Below are 16,239 nucleotides of genomic sequence, written 5' to 3'. Positions count from 1 at the left end.
GCAACACAGTCGTGCCTGGATAACGATCATTAAAGCAGAGCACATCTGTCAAAGTCAGATGTGTCCCTGTGCAACACCCAGCTTTATTAGGATGAAATATATTTACATCTGCAGCAGCGGTGTTTATTTATTTATTTATTCTGGCGTCGCTTTATTTCCAGGTTATGGAGGGAAGCTGGGTGGAGCCAGGGAAAAGCTGACATTTGATCCAACTGTGCAAATAAACTACGGTGTTTACAGGAAAGTCAAGCAAAACTAGTAATGTTGACATTAAATTACCCTTAATGCATCCGTCTCACTGTGAGTAAGAATATAACCCATTGTTTATCATTTTTTATTTTTCTTGAAAAATAACACAAACAACATAAAGTGAAAAAGGCTTCTGAAAATAATTACATTGCTACAGGATTCCCGTTTTCATAATCTAAAAGAGGAGAACACATTTACACAAAAGTATATATTTATATACTTATATTCATTTTGAGGGATATGGGTAAAGGAGCAGTCTGGGAGACCTTTGATACAGAACCACTAGACTTGAAGGAAACAAAGAAATGGGCAACCCCCACCCCATCCCCGAACAAAAAAATCATACATCTCTGCATTGAATTAGACAAGGTCATGAAAGTCAGTGAAAAGTAGATACTCACATTTTTCATCCATGAAAAGAAAAAAGTGTATCAAAGAGGGGTGGGGAGCAGTTTCATCTAGAATATTAACATTTTTGCTCTAAATGTTGTCTCTGTACAAAAACAAAGCAAGAGGAGTTTGGAAATAATAGCACCTGAAGTCTAATGGTTGTTTGAAAATGCACCATTTATCTGACACCTAATCCTTGGCTTACCCCGAACACTTAATGCAACCTGACCTTTGTTGGGGTGAAGTCTTGTTGCCAAATCAACTGAACCTCTCACACTGTCTTTTTACACTCTTACACAACCACAACCACTCAATGTCCATGTATACTTATTAAGTACACCACTGAACTACAGTCGCATCCAAACACCTTATTAAGCCTAGCATACAGCTGGTAAACACAGGCCATTCCAGTAACTCACTTTGTAAGTCATGATGTGAAAAATCTGTCACCTTTAGTCGTATTTAAAAAAAATCTAAACACAAAGCTGTTGTGCACAAAGCATAAGTCATCAAACAACTTAACGTTGCTCTCTTGAATGTGACAAAAAATAGCCATCTATATGGAGCACCAAAATGTAGCTGAAATCAAATAAGTTTACATGTGTCACATGATAAATAAGACTTTATGGGGATCAGCCAAACCGAACAATGCAGCTATACCCCCAAGGATGAAACTCAAAAGTTTCTTTCTCAAGGCAGGAGTTTGTTATAGGAGTCAAGATGCCATCTGTCCAAAAAAAGAAGAGATGAGCAGTTGGTTATCCAATGAATGTGTAGTCTATTACAGCTAATTAATTGCCTTTGTTCTCCCACTCCTGACAATAAAAAAAGATGTGCTTAATCCATACAACATTAATTCCCAAAAGAATAACAGCAGAAAAAAAAAAAGCTCCTGAGTCTCTTTTTAGGTACACGGGAAAAATGTGTTGAGAAGAAACACTGTTATAGCTGTGACAACCCCTTCTACCAACACCAGCTAAGTGAGTAAGCCCTCCCAGTTTAGACCCCACCACTTTTTAAGTGACACAGGTGCATGTGAACTTCCCTGCCCATTTGTGTCCTTTGTGTCACACAGATTCACATCAGAATCCATTCCCCCTGCTCTTGCACCTCAAATCACCTCTGCAGTGAGAGGAGGCAGGCGCTTAGGATATCCTCTGGATCAGTTTTTCATCTGATAGGCAGTAGAGTGTGTTGACTGACAGCTCGGAGATAAAGGCCTCACAGGCCTTGCGGGAGACACCTTTACAGCCTCGCAGGTCAAGCAGTGAGATGCAAGAGAGGCGGCGAAGGTACTTTAGACATGTGTCTGTCAGTTTACTGCAGCCTGTGAAAGAAACAGGTAAACAGACACATGAGCAGTGAAATAAAAGCAGTGCAACGTGTGCAGGTTCTTTGTTCCTAAAAATTAATGTCTTCCATATAAGCTATTCCTATCAATCTCTCACCTCCCAGGTTGAGTTCTGTAAGCTTGTTTCGGGTGGATGAGCCCACGGCAGTCAGCAGGTTGATGGAGTGGTCAGTGAGGCTGTTGCAGTGGGAGAGGTCCAGTTTTGTTAAATGGGGCATGTGGCGGATCACCAGGCGCAGAGTGGAGTCACTGATGTCTAGGCCTGCTAGTCGCAAATACTGCATGTTCCGCAACTGACTGCGATTGTCACAGCCTGGAGGAGACATTTTGAAAGAAGAGAAATGCGGAGATTTTCTAAGAGTATGATGAAGAAAAGTGTAAAAAGGGAGTAAAATGAGAAGAAAGGCAAGAAGTGACTGGATAAACTCTTTCCTCACCTGGAGGGCTGACAAGATCCCTGATCTGAGAATCTTTGACTCCGTCTGCATACCGCAGGTCCAGAGAACGGAGGAGTGGGCAACCAGAGGAACAGAGAGCTGAGATAGATGACCAGGAACAACCTGCCAGCATCAGATCCTTCAGCCCTACAAAATCCAAACAGTGTATTTAGCGTATGTGTTAGAGCACAGAACTTATTGGTGCAAACATGACTAATTCAGAATTCATTTGAAAACCCCTTGAAAACCGCCAATATCAAAGAAATGTGATGTTATGAAATAATGGCGCAAAAATAAATTAACATGTAATTAATCTGCAATTTATTGTATATATTTATGTAATTCTTTTGTTTCATGTTATATTTATTTTCATGATATTGACAATTTTTTAGAGAGTGTATCACTGTGCATCTCCACATACCAGGCAGGCGGCCAACAAGCCAGTTGAGCTGCTTTTTCGAGATGTTGGTCCAAGAGAGATCGAGTGTGACGGGTTGTCTCTTTATGATGCCTGTTAGGGCCTGAGGAGTAACGGTGCGCTTGACGCTCAGGTCAATCCGTGACCAGAGCCGCTTGTCTAAACACCTACGGTCAAGCACACAGTCATGAAGGATACATCCATTCAAATCTACTTATCAAATCCAAATCCTTTCAAATCCAACATTAAAGCTCATTAGGTTTACCTTTAAACATCTGAAAGAAACCAAAGGCAAAAGTAACTACAAATCAAAGCTGCCTAATCAGCTTTTATTGACTGGCAATGACAAACTCTACAGTTTTTACTGGCAGCATTTTTAATGCTGTACCAACAACCTGAAAATGAGATGAGCAAAATAATACACAAACTGTTAATTATTCAATTAACCACTGTAGCCCACTTCATTTCTTGAGCTACATAGTAGAAATTATGTGTGTGTGTGTATATATATATACATATATATATATATATGTATGAGTTTAACCCGGTGATTTTTAAATTGAGGTGATCAGCTACATTGTTTCTCTACAGAAGAGTCACCACCCTGTTGGTCCCCGTTGAACACAAAATTACAGTCCACTTGCAGTTGTTGGGATGCATTACAGAGTGATTCTTATCTCTCACTATCGATCTTTGGAAGAATACATACACTGACTGCAGAGAGCACAACATGTTAAAAGATCTGATCTGCAGCCAGTGATGTTTGTCACTTTCCAGGGGCTAAAAATGAGAACACATCTGTTTGTTTTCCATTGCTGTATGCTTATGAGGAGAGTAAAAAGTTTAGAGAGGATATTTGCTGACAGCTGACTACTGGAACCCGTGCTTTACAAAAATCTGACAGATATCAGCCAAGAGGTCTTACCATTTGTACCAGTTCTTGCAGACGGCCATGCAGACGCAGAGATCTGCTCGACTCAAGTAGCGGAAGACAGACACCCACACCTCCCTCTCACAACCCGGCCCACTTCCATTGCTCTCCCTGTCTGCCTCGCTTCCTCCTTCCTGCAGGGCGGACAGAGGGATGCGGAGATGAGGAAGCTCAGAGGATGAAGAACAGGAGGCGCCATTGCTCAGTTTAGCTGGCCTGCTCGGCCTCGGCCTTTTAGAGACGTCTGGGTGGGAGGGGTGAGTGTCTGTGTGTCCACTGCGGGTGTGTGGGGGTGTGTGCCTACTGGAGTGTTGATCAGAACAGGGGCCACGATTTCTAATTGGGGGTCTGACGAGGGCTCTGGTCTGGTTGTGTATTGTGGTAGTAGCAGTTTGAGGGGCGATAGCCTCTAATTTGGGTACAATGGCAGATGGGTCCCGTTTGGCCCTGGTTGGCTTTTGGAGTGTCACTTTAAGATGCGAGCCATCCTTGTCCCCTATTTGACGGTCCTGCTCCATCTCTTCGTCCTCCTCCTCGTCCTCCTCCGCACAGTTTTGGTTGGCCACCTCGCTCCCTTCCTCTTCTACATCTTTGGCTGCTCGTCCTCCTTGCCTGGATTGCGGCTGGTTCTCTTTATCCCCTCCCCTCCCACTGCTCTGCCCTCTCTCCTCTTCCTCGTCGCTGCTGCTGCTGCTGCTGGTGCTGCTGCTGTCCTCACTCTCCTCCTCCAAGTCTCCGTGGCCTCTACCATCTCTGATTCCTCTTCCTGCTCCTCCTCCCCGCAGCCTCACGCCTCTTCCCCTCCCTCTGCGGGGCTCTCCCTTGGGCTCAAGTACCAGACCGAGGGAAGACTGCTGCTGCTGGAAGGACCCAGTCCCTCCTGGAGAGCTGTGGTAAGGTGAGCCACTTGCCCAGGTGGAGCCCCGACCTCTGCCCTGAGATAGTCTGCTGATTGGAGAGCGCAGCCGGGACAGCATCCTGGAGCCCAGCAGCCTGGGAGATCGATCTAGAGACGACTGTTTCTGTTGGGAGGAAGAGCAAAAATTATGGCAAATGAAAACAAGATAATATCTGTTTCAATCTCCAAATACAGTGCTACAATATGATCCGAGCAGTATTCCGTCTTTTTAACAGTTACCTGTACATATAATATGCTGAAAAGGTTTCTCAAAAATGAATGAAAAGTTTCACTGACTGCCACATCACAACTACAAAGTAATGACAAAGTATTTTATTTTATTTTAAAAAAAACAAACATGCAATGCATCTTTGACAAACCAAGCTGCTTGGAAAAAACTGTAATATTACTACATATCCAGTAGTATTATGTAAATGCATTACAGACTCATTGCAGAATAAAGTGTATTGCTTACCACTAAGAGTTTGCTGCGCTCCAGTTTTATCTGCAATAAACAGAAAGGAGGTTGGGGAATGAGATAAATGTCAAATACAGAAAAGAAATCCACACAAAGGCAGGTTTCTATCTATTTTTTAAAAATCTATCTAAGTCTGAGGGGGTGTTGAGTCACATCTGTACTATCCGCCAAACCAGTTTTAAGGTGACTGTTTTATCAAGGTAACGATTATATTGTTTAAAGATCTTTTCAGTCATATAGATCAAAGATAGATAGATCAAAATTGATGTAAAAACAGGAACTAAATTGGGCTCTCAGTGATTTCTTACTTTTGGATCAGCTGAATTTTCAATTCATTAAAATCTTGAAAATCTTTAAGGCTAATGAAACTGAAACAAAAACTTAGGAATTAGAGTTTTACTAAATAAAGGCATCTAAATACTTTTGAAGACGTGAACTATCCAAAAGCTTTAAATCAATACAGGTTACCCATTAAGCAAAAAAAAAAAAAAAAAAAAAAGTTACTACTTGTTTTGATCATTAAAACAAAATTCAGCTCCACTTTACCCTCTTTTTAAGTCTGAGCTCCAGTGCACTTGCTCTTTTGCGATTCTGTTGATGCTGCAGTAACAGTTTCTGAGAAGGTGGTGGTGCTGTGGGTCGGGATTGGGGTCTGCTACGTTTCCCTCGTTTCACCCCGTCACCTACACCAATGCCTTCTCGGTAAGCAAGTTTGGACGGTGGCAAGGCGGGTGAGCCCTCTGACTCTCCACTTTCCTCATCACTGGAAGACTGTGGGAAGAAAAAGGAAGAGATAGTGTGGATGAAGAAGAAAAGGTGTCATTGTTCATTTGAGTATCAACATCTGCTACATAGCAACTGGTGGAGGTTACACAAAAAGGAAACTTTGTTGAGGAAAGGAAAAGGTGTCCTTGAGACTGAATGAATGGAGAACATAGAGAGAGAGAGAAACAAAGGGCAAGTGAGAGGGAGAAGATGTGTATTTCATACCTCTGATGCTGAACCCTTGCCTTGATAACATTTGGGACATTCCCAGCAGCTGGGCAAATCCTTATTGATCTTCCCCTCACCAGGTTCCTGAAAGAGAGAACAGTTGAAAGTCAAAGAAGTATATGCTACTAAATTCCAATTACCTTAAAATAAAGCTTTATAGACAGCAAACCAAACCATGCAATTATGGGGTAATGTATTCGATTTGTACCACTGTTCTTCACTATGTCTGAAGCAGATTACCTTAATACATTGACGATGGGCAATCTGCGAGCAGACAGAGCACTCCATGAGTGAGTGAGTGCTCGGATTTGATTCATCTGATTCACCTTCTCCACATATGGCACATCGAGCTGTGTTTGGCAATGCAGGCTGGAGAAATAAATGTTATTTACAGTGGGAGTAAAATGTTATGGAAAATTGAGATCTGATGCTGATATAGATTATTGTGAATGACAATTCTGAAAACTAACATATTATACATAACCAGAAGCCACTAGCAAATACTGCACATTTTTAGGCCGTAGAAATTCTTCATTATTTTCTTTATTATTGACAATCTTCAATTTAGAATGAAGAGTTTTGAAGTTGTAAAAGAATATAAACATTAGGTTTGACATCAGTAATTCTACATAATTTTGAGTTACTTTCCAAACATGTTCTTCTAGTACAATACAGAGGCAATGATGTGTATGACAACTCACCGCTAAACACTGTCTCATAATACAGCTCTTCTTCATGCGTCCAGGCCCACCAAACTTCCTCATGTCATGGCAGTACTGGCAGTTGCCGCACTCCTTCCTGCAGCAAGCAGCACAGCGCTTGCACCTGACCCGTCTGCGCCTCAGGGCAGAGATGGAGGAGCGTTTGGTGGGCCTCTGACCCAGAGGCTTGTGGAGGGTGGGGCCCAAGCGAGGACGGTAAATGACAGGGGGAGGGGGAGTGGGGGGCTGGTACCATGATGGCTGTATAAGGGACACAACACAAAAGGAAAAGAAGAAGTAGGTTAGAATTGTGTCCTGCAAATACATAAAAGGCAGGAGGCTCGGTTTGATGAACTGAAATGAAGGACCTTTGATTCATTTTTACCAATAATATAATGTGAGAAATACACAATATTTTGTAGTATTTAAGTAATGAAATAGCAGCCAAGTAAAAAAAAACATACATCTTATCTCACTAACACTGACAGTTATATATCAATTATACAATAAGAAAATAATGTTAAAATACCTGAAACAATAACTCTAAATATACCATATCTGCTCACCAACAGATATCATTATTTGTCCACAGAAGTATGTTGCCATTTACTCCCAACTGGTGAGAAGTGTGTAAAAGTAGCTTTCTACTCACCCTTTTGGGCCACTTGACAATGGGCTCTCCAGTGTAGGACAGCTTGGGGGAATCACTGGCATGCTCCTTCAGAACAGCCTGTATCAGTGAAGAAGAGAAAAAAGTAGTAAGACAAAAAATATCAAATATATCTGGACTTCCACCATGGCACAGCACCATAAAAGCAGTGTGTAGTATATGCCTTTAGTGTAGTCAAGGTGAGGCAATTGCAGGATGAACTGCAAAAGGAACTTAGGTGACACCCACCCTCATGTCCTCAAGCAGGGCTGCGGCGTTCCTGATGCCTGCAGGGACACACTTTTTGTGTGTCGGCAGTTCCTCAAGCTTCCCCAAGAGGTTCCACAGTCCCTCCAGCTCAAAGGGGGTCAGCGCGTGCTGAGGTGTGGTAACTTCAGCTGCTGCTCCTTCTTCTTCTTTGATTTCTTCCTCCTTGAACATGGTCTCTGTGATTTCAGTGTCACTGTCAACACCATTGGAGGTGCCATTCCTGGTGAGATCATTGGTTTCAAGGTCGGCCCGGGTGAGTCCTGAAAAGAAAAAGGACATGATGGTTGTAGTTCATGTCAGTGATAGATGAGAACAAGAAAAAAAATGAGGGCAGCAATGTTTTCTTGTGGTCATCTTATGTCCTCACCTATGCCAAGGGAGTATTTTTGGAACTCAGGTGTGAGGTGGGAGACGTTGGTCAGGCAATAGAGGTATCTCTCCAGGACATACCAGCACATCTCATAGTAGAAAGGGTAGCGGAACTTTGCTGGCACCTAGAGGAAGAAAACAGAAACAGATTAGAAAATATTGTTTAATAATTTTTGCATCTTCAAGACTCTGTTTAACCAAATATTTCCATGAGACAATAAAATGTATAAAATCAAGCAGTTCTTCATGAGAAGCATTAGTCATAACTTTGTTGTTGTTTGCACCCCTGCTTGGAAAGATGTGGGGCAAATGTGTTTGTCCCTTGGACCAGCTCATTATATATAGCTGAGCAGTGACAGTGTCTGAAAAGTGAGTTGTAGCCAATCACAACCAAACTTGCCTTATAACCAAATTCAGAAAGAAGTTTTTGGATTGTTATGTTTGCTGAGAGATGGCTCAATTTTTTGTTACTGTAATATTCTGATTTGTCCAGTGTCCAGTTGTTACACCAAAGAAGTAGGAGGCATACGAGGGAGTATGATTATTTAAACATCATTAAATGACTTTCACATTTAATTGTGTAGTCTTATGTGCCAATGCACCGATCTGTAACTCTGATTGTCAGTATAAACAACGACAGGGATCTTATTGGAATGGGTATCAATATAACATGACCAATTCACATTAAACATAGTTTCTTTGTTTCATTCTAAAATTCAGTGTTTTCACTATTTGTTAAATTAATTCAGTCACAGCAGGCTCCAGTGTTTTAAATGCTGCAGTAATTCGTGGTCTCCCGTTATCTTAAAATGATTCTAATGAATTCTACTCAGTGAGGTACAGGCATCTTAAATCTGAGAAAAGAGAGCACTGGTGTGGGAACTGGTATAGGAAGGAAAGAAATGGTGCTTCCCTAGCTTTATGGATGATTAAAATTCTAAACATTTAAGTCACATTGTTGAGAAATCACTGTCTCTGCTGTTTTACTATTGAGTGTAATGCCACAGAATAAGACATGAGTCATGGTTTCTATAATCCCAAAATCTGAAGCAATCATCAGTGAGTGTGTGGCAAGAAGGTTATACAGTTACAGTACATCAACAGCAGCAAACAGTCTACAGTGAATGTGAGGTGCTGCTCACCCTTGTGCGATCCTCAATGCTGTAGATGTTGAGCTGCATAGGGATGTTAAAGCTGTGGAGGAAATTGCCCCCAAAAACCAATGTGTCCTCTGGAGTGTACACAGCATGAATCCACCCTACAACAAACAAGATACAGGATGTTGGAGGCATTTAATCGTCAAGTGCTTGGGGTTTTTTATGAGCAAAGGTAGAGACAGTGTTTGTAATTGCATATACTGTATGTCTGTATGTGTCACTGCTGTATGCAGAAACAGACCTGATGGGATTATGAAGGTGTAGCCCTGCTTGAGTTCTATCCTCTGACAGTCATGACACTTGTCCCCCAAGAAGATGTCTCCCTGTTTTCCTGATAAAACCCAGTTCTCATACATCTCCAGGTTCTGTGGTGTGGGTGGAATCAGCCAGAACACCTGCAGGAGTCACAGGTAAAAAGTCACGTATGGTAGGTCTGACGTCAACAAATACATAAATATATATCCATGGAAACGAAAGGGCATTTACTGGAAACAGGAATCACCATCACATTTACTTTTTTTCTAACAGCACTGACTGATTACGACAAAAAAGTTTTGGTGACGCCCAGACTGACCTTTCCTCCTCTCAGGATGTGATACCAGACTGAAGTGCCTCCAAAGTCAATGTGGAAATCTGTGAAGCAGCCCTGCACACTCATGAGACAGTACCTGAGCGAAGGGGAGGGAAGACAGACAACACAATGGGGATTTTAGAAAAAAAAAGAGACACCTGAAGACTTTGTATTGACTTGAATTATCACTGATATAGGAGATGCAATCAGTATTGTATCTTGTTTCTGAGGTCTCTGGTCTACTCACTTCTGTACTTTGGGATAATGCATATCTATGATGGCGTTAGTGGAGTCTCTCTGTCTCTCCTTCAGATGACGGGGCCACATGTTGTCCACCCAGTCAATGAGGTCCACCTGGATAATTAAAAGAATTTGGTATAAAACATACATTCAAACTGTCTGCAATAAACCCAGCATTGTTCCTCATAACTGATGCCACTTTTTGTACGTAGATAAAATGTATTTACAATGCAATTACTCTAAAACCAATCCAAAGCTCTAAATCCATCAAAGCACCAAACACATAGTTAGGATAACTAACCAGTCTTTGTAAAATGTGATTTCCTGGTTAGTTAGTGAGAGTTCAAAAATGGTTTTATCAATTTGCACATCTGGGTTGGTGTAAAACCTTGAGGTGTGACATTGTATGTGTTCTCACCGAAGCCGGCCGTTTGACCAGATTCTCCAGCCTGGTGTGGCTGAACTCCAGGCTGATGACATTGTAGAGTTTTTCTCTTTCTGATGGTGGTGTCTCATAGTATCGTCGCCACTGAGCCATTGACATCTCGATTCCCTTCTGGGTGTTCACGTCCATCACATCTACAATACGTCGACTACCTGTAGGAGAATTAAAAAGGGGCTCAACACCTGAGATCACAGCAGTTAAATCCAAATCAAATTCATCGTCCTAAATTTTACTAAGTGCTCATTGTGTGTTATACTTGTTTTATCTGATTAAAATACTGTTTTTTGAAACCAATACTGTTTTTTTGTTTGTTTTTTTAAAAGGCTGACACTAAAAGTCTTCAAAAAGATTACTTAAAATTTTTTTATTGTATTTTTTCTATTTTTAATAATTTTGAGAGATGCATACTGAGCAGGAAATCTTACATTCAAAAAAAGAATTTCTCTGTCTTTTCTGGTGGACAAAACATGTAATTTTTACTAAATTAGCTCAGACCTAGTTAAGCATTTCTGTACTGTAAGTTGCAAGTTAATTATCAGACGGTATATTCACTGATTTGATACAGTACTTGTCAATGTTATTAGTTACCCCTGAATTTCAAGTACATAATTCAGAGTATCTTCAGAAATAAATGAACCAATTTTGTATAACCAGAATATTTTAATAAAATGTCAATGGAAAAAAACTTAACTTACATAATAATGAGATAATACAAACACAAAATGTACTTCGAACACAAATATTGGCACTGTTTTGATTAATTTAAATTGATTCCTCAAACAATATTAAAAAAACAAATAAGCCTCACCTGTGCTTAAAGGCAAGATTAATGTTTGCAAAACTTCGTAGATAAGCCAGAGTGTTTCTGGGATAATGTTCTATGAACAAATGAAACAAAAGTAGAGCTCTTTGGTTATGCATCAGTTTGTTTATAGGTGACGAAATTAAGCCCAGGAGGAAAAGAACTCCCTGCCTACAGTAAAACATGGTGAGGGTTCTATTATGCCGTGGGGTTGCTTTGCTGCCTCTGGCGCTGAATATATCAAAGGAATGATGAAATGGGAAGATTACCAAGGAATTTAAGAGCAAAATGTGTTAACCAGTGTCAGCAAACTAGATTTGAGGCAAAGGTTTTCAGTCTTTCAGCAGGACAACAACCTAAAGCATACATCCAGCATCACAAAAGAATGGTTGGAATTAAAAAGATGGAATGTTTTAAACTGGTCGGCAATGAGTCCTGACCTAAATATCATTGAAAACCTTTGGAAAGAGCTTAAATCTGCCATTGAAAAAGAAGTCCTGCAAGCTTAAAAGAGTTTGAAAGTACAGCAGTGGGAGAAACTACCAGCAGACAGGTGCAAGGAGCTTCTCGATGGCTACATGAAAGGTTGAGGAGCTGTCAATGTTTCCAAAGATTATGCAGCCATTAGAGAAAGGTGCCAATAATTTTGTTCAGGGTTCATTTTGTGTTTGTATTATTTCACTATAAAGCAAGTTTCTTCCCAGTAACCTTGGACATTCTGAAATATTCTGGTTATACAAACTTGCTTCATTTGCATATACTTGTGAAGATGCTCTGAATTTTGACCAGAGAGTTCAGGGTTACCAATAATCAGACCAGAAATGTATATCTGCCATAAGGCTGGGTCTAGTTCTACTAGCAACAGGCATTTGGTAGAGAACATTTTGTGTACAAAAAGTAAAGCTGTTGAAAGTGCATAAAACAGAACCTTACCAACAAACAACTTGACGTCACTCACACTGAAATCAGAGTCTGGCATTCTGCAAGGGAGAGGCAATTCCTTGTTCTTAAATTTCTTTTTCTCCAGACACACAGTCAAAGTATCTACTTTGAAATGATTTGAAATTTGAAAAAATAAAAAAAGAGCAACCTGCGATTAAACAGAAAAAGTATTTGACTCACTGTATGCCAAGGCCATCAGCTGTCTTAAAGATAATGGGGTCCCTGAGCCCTTCCCTCTGGATGTATTCAAATGTGAAATCTAGAACAGACATAAACACAGACACAGCGACGTCAATAATAATAGTCAATAATATGAAAAACCTCAAACTTAGATAACCCAAAGTCACGATAACAGAAGTTAAATTTACAAGTATGAACTGGAAGAGAGACTTTTATCAGTGTTAACACAGTGCTAAAGATTTGCAGTATCAAGCAACATGGCCTCAAGCAACAGTTAGTCTTCATTTCCTTCACTTGGCATTAAATATGTTAGGGTATGGTTTCATTGAAATTACATTTCAAAATATCTAATTTTATATCTTACCTTTCCCCTCCATGTGTTTGACCAAATCAGAGCCAAACCTGCCGCACTGCAACTTTTCATCCAGGTCAAACATTCTCTTCCCTTCAATTTCATCATCTGAGATTCCATCGTCCTGGTAGCGGCGCCGCGTACCTGTACGCTGAGGACAAAAGTAGGGTTCTGTTAAACTCTCTGTCACCCATTCACACTATGATTTGCAGAGAGCAACAAAAAGAGGACATGGAGACAGAGCTGGAATAACTAGCAGTGCCAAATATGGGTCGTTTTACTGCATTGAAGATGATTCAATGCCTTGACAAAGCTGGGTTATAGTGGCCTATCGAACAGACAGCAATGCTGATATCAAGGTCACTTGGAGACAAAAATAAAGAGTTCTCAAATTCAAAACTCAGAGGAAATGAGTATCATATCAATAATTGTTCACCAAACTACCCTTGCTATGAAAAAAACTCAGCTACTGAGTGGCTGGTTCTGATCCATAACCAAAAGCAAGTGCATTTGAATCTAATACAGATGCAAAAATCCAAGAACCCTCTGCAACATTGCGTGATATATTTTTAAATGTTCGCACTGGAAACTAATTTCTAAGACATGAGATTACACCCACGGGAGCTGTCCCTTCTAACTCTGTGATAAAAAGGAACTAAAACTGCCATTAGTGACAAAATGAATATGTCCACCCAAGATGGGGATTAAATCACAATATATCAATCCAAGCTGATCAGTCAGCCAGACACCATATCAGTTCATGTGGGAACCAAACAATACAGCATTACAATAGCAGGGGTTAATCTTCCACACACTGCCCCCCTTTTACACCCCTTCTGCCATTCACCCTACGCAGCACTGCTTGGCTAGACAGATGAACCAAGCACAACAGCCCTGCTCTCAGATCTCCCCACCCCCATCCCTTTATGACAAATGTGGTATAATCTAAACTCTGATGCTCCTAACTTTCATAACTGAAGGCTGTACAGATCTTACACATTTGCAACTGAAAACGATTTAAGATTATTAATAAACACACTGTTGTTTTCATATAAAGTAAATAAAATAAAGATAATCAATGAATAAAAAACCGTTTATTGGGTTTATTCAAGAAATAGTTTGATTGCTTTCCAAAATCTTAACAGTGGCAGAAAAGGTCTTTTTTACATACATTCTTTAAGATGCATTGTTGATTTCATTCCCCCAACCACTAGCATCAATAATAATTCTCTGATTGCACAGAGAAGTCTGAAAGCATTGAGTTAATTACTTTATAGCAAGGGGGAAAGATTGTAAAGAGGTGAAGGTCACAGCACAAAAGCTGGTCAGTTTAGACAGTGAACTTGACCTCCTGTTGAACCCAGTGTCTTCAGACAGGTTCATTACCGTTAATAGGGTGGACAACACAACAGAAAGCACCACAGCCATGACTATGTACCAGAAGAAAGTGACCATTCCATTTAAATACTGTAATTATCACTCATTAAATTACTTCGTGTGTAATTAAAAGGCTAATATTACACACGTACCTTGCATGAAAAAACCTCACAGTTGCATTGTATACATAAAACAAGTGTTCCGGGAGCTAACAGTTTGTACAGGTTACTCACCAGACGTTTGCTGTACCGTGTATGTGGATCCTCCATAATCTCTAGAAGACAAACAAAGTTTCAGAGTCGTGTTAAATCACACTGATTAAATATCCGGTGATTGTTGAAATGTTTTAGTGTGTTTTTACCTTCTATCGGACAGAAACACACACCTCTCTGTAGATACAGCCTAGCTACATAGCCCTGCTAACGTTAGCTACTAGTGTTGCTTTAGCCAGCAAGCTAAGGTTAGCAACACACACAATTACAAACATTTCTGTTGAACATGCGTCGCTGTGTGAGGACAAGTGCCGACTGTGCCAACTACCTTGCACCAGGAATATTCTGAACCAGTGTGTCTATTTGCTGACGTTTTAGCTGGCGTTATCGGCTAACGTAAACTAGCTCAGTTGACAATCCCTTTCATAAGTCGTAGGCTAACGTTAGCCAGCTAGCTGACATTAGCCTCAATACGGCAGTTGTAAGCTTCTTTATCATTACCTCTGCGTTTTAACTCCTTTTAGCCGTAGTGGTCAAAGTAATGTTTCCCAACTAGAGCGTCCGTAGCCTCTCAGTAAAGTTTCTCCCCATGTTATGTGCTAACAGCTGTGTATAATGTTATGTTTATTATTGTGCGACAAAGTTAGAACGATTCGACGCTCCGAGCCGCCATTTTCAGCTGGGCAAAAAACACACACACATACACACAAACCTAAAAAAAAACCTCACGACCCACCCCCCTATTTACATCACTGTTACTAAAAAATTAGCATAGAACCACATTCATTGGACACTGCGTGTGCTATTTAAACAAGATTAGAATATGTTAATGTCCGAGTGTGCTTGATTTGTCTTCCCCGGTTTGACGGTTCTTTTACTTCAGTACTAATTCCAGTAGTGGAAGAAATATTCAGATCATTTATGTTGTAAAAGCTTTACCGGAAATGGATAAGCAACAAAATATACTTGGAGGATCAAAAGTACATTGTACACAATTGCTAGTTTGATCGTTTCTAAGGTATCAGTTTGTAAGCAGCATTTTAATCTTAAAATAAAGTCGCATAAAATTGAAAAAAAAAACACAACGTACAAATGGAGCATTTAAGAACTTGAATGAATGTACCATACTTAAAATTACATTTTAGGATCACAATGGCAGTATTGCATTGTTACTATTTTTGTTATTAGAGCTGGAACTAACAATTATTTTCATTATCAATTAATCAACCAATCATATTTTCAGTGAACATCTTGAGATGTATAGTTATGTCTGCTCAACAGTCCAATATATAAAGATATTCAGTTTACAATTATATGTGACTAAGAAAACATCAAATACTCCCATGTGAAATGCTAGATAAGACACATATGTATGTGTCATATTAAATTGTGGGTGTTGGTTCATATTACAATCATATTTAATTTTTTTTCAGTTTTTTTATTATTACACACACGTCCCCAATTCTGTTTATCCTCCAAACACGAAGCAGTAAAACGAACGAACCCTTAAGTAGACTCCGCCCCACATAGTGTTGATGGGCCGGGCCTGCTTCCGCTTAGGAAGAACATCGAGATGAGGGATGAAATGAGGTCAGGAAAGCTCTTGATACACGGCTATGTCGTTCACATTCACCTTATATTAATTGTAGCTCTCACACATGGAGAATATGGACAAATGACATGGACAATGCTGTAAAAGTAAGAGGCGTTGGGCCAGTCAGAATGGGTCCCTCCGTGCAAACAGGCGATCAGCTGAACCATGTATAAACCTCCAGCACAAGAGACAAAGCAATAACCAACACTTGGTACAACGCACAGAAAATCTTT

The 16,239-nt window shown here is 40.3% G+C and overlaps 1 protein-coding gene across 2 annotated transcripts; it reads right to left on the bottom strand.

Annotated features, from left to right (window-relative positions):
• Positions 1–293: 293 nt before the first annotated feature.
• LOC111232726 (lysine-specific demethylase 2A-like) lies at positions 294–15,077 on the bottom strand. 2 transcript variants are annotated; one of them, XM_022760363.1, is made up of 23 exons: positions 14,914–15,077; positions 14,434–14,474; positions 12,836–12,974; positions 12,472–12,550; positions 12,283–12,329; positions 10,521–10,699; positions 10,110–10,216; positions 9,866–9,959; positions 9,533–9,686; positions 9,277–9,392; positions 8,133–8,259; positions 7,745–8,025; positions 7,499–7,576; positions 6,847–7,107; positions 6,386–6,514; positions 6,143–6,229; positions 5,699–5,923; positions 5,150–5,179; positions 3,771–4,798; positions 2,849–3,012; positions 2,428–2,574; positions 2,088–2,303; positions 294–1,966 (listed from the first exon to the last, which is right to left on the bottom strand). In XM_022760363.1, exons 2-23 carry the CDS (start codon positions 14,467–14,469, stop codon positions 1,785–1,787), a joined length of 3,906 nt encoding a protein of 1,301 aa, XP_022616084.1. In that variant the 5' UTR covers positions 14,470–14,474; positions 14,914–15,077; the 3' UTR covers positions 294–1,784. The 2 variants fall into 2 exon arrangements, with proteins under 2 accessions (XP_022616084.1, XP_022616085.1); XM_022760364.1 differs by lacking the exon at positions 14,914–15,077 and adding an exon at positions 14,562–14,715.
• Positions 15,078–16,239: the final 1,162 nt, after the last annotated feature.

The sequence above is a fragment of the Seriola dumerili genome, unplaced genomic scaffold, assembly GCF_002260705.1.
Source record: "Seriola dumerili isolate Sdu_G_001 unplaced genomic scaffold, Sdu_1.0 BDQW01000331.1, whole genome shotgun sequence".
Classification (NCBI taxonomy): domain Eukaryota; kingdom Metazoa; phylum Chordata; class Actinopteri; order Carangiformes; family Carangidae; genus Seriola; species Seriola dumerili.
Note: the sequence above shows the minus strand (reverse complement) of the source record. Positions and strands in the feature narration are given on the sequence as shown.

Excerpts from the sequence above, each read along its gene's own strand:
- LOC111232726 (XM_022760363.1), bottom strand. The coding sequence starts at position 14,469 with ATGGAGGATCCACATACACGGTACAGCAAACGTCTG. Across the intron at positions 12,975-14,433 it reads CACGGTACAGCAAACGTCTG|CGTACAGGTACGCGGCGCCG; the intron begins GTGAGTAACCTG and ends TTTTGTCCTCAG. Across the intron at positions 12,551-12,835 it reads CAAACACATGGAGGGGAAAG|ATTTCACATTTGAATACATC; the intron begins GTAAGATATAAA and ends TGTCTGTTCTAG.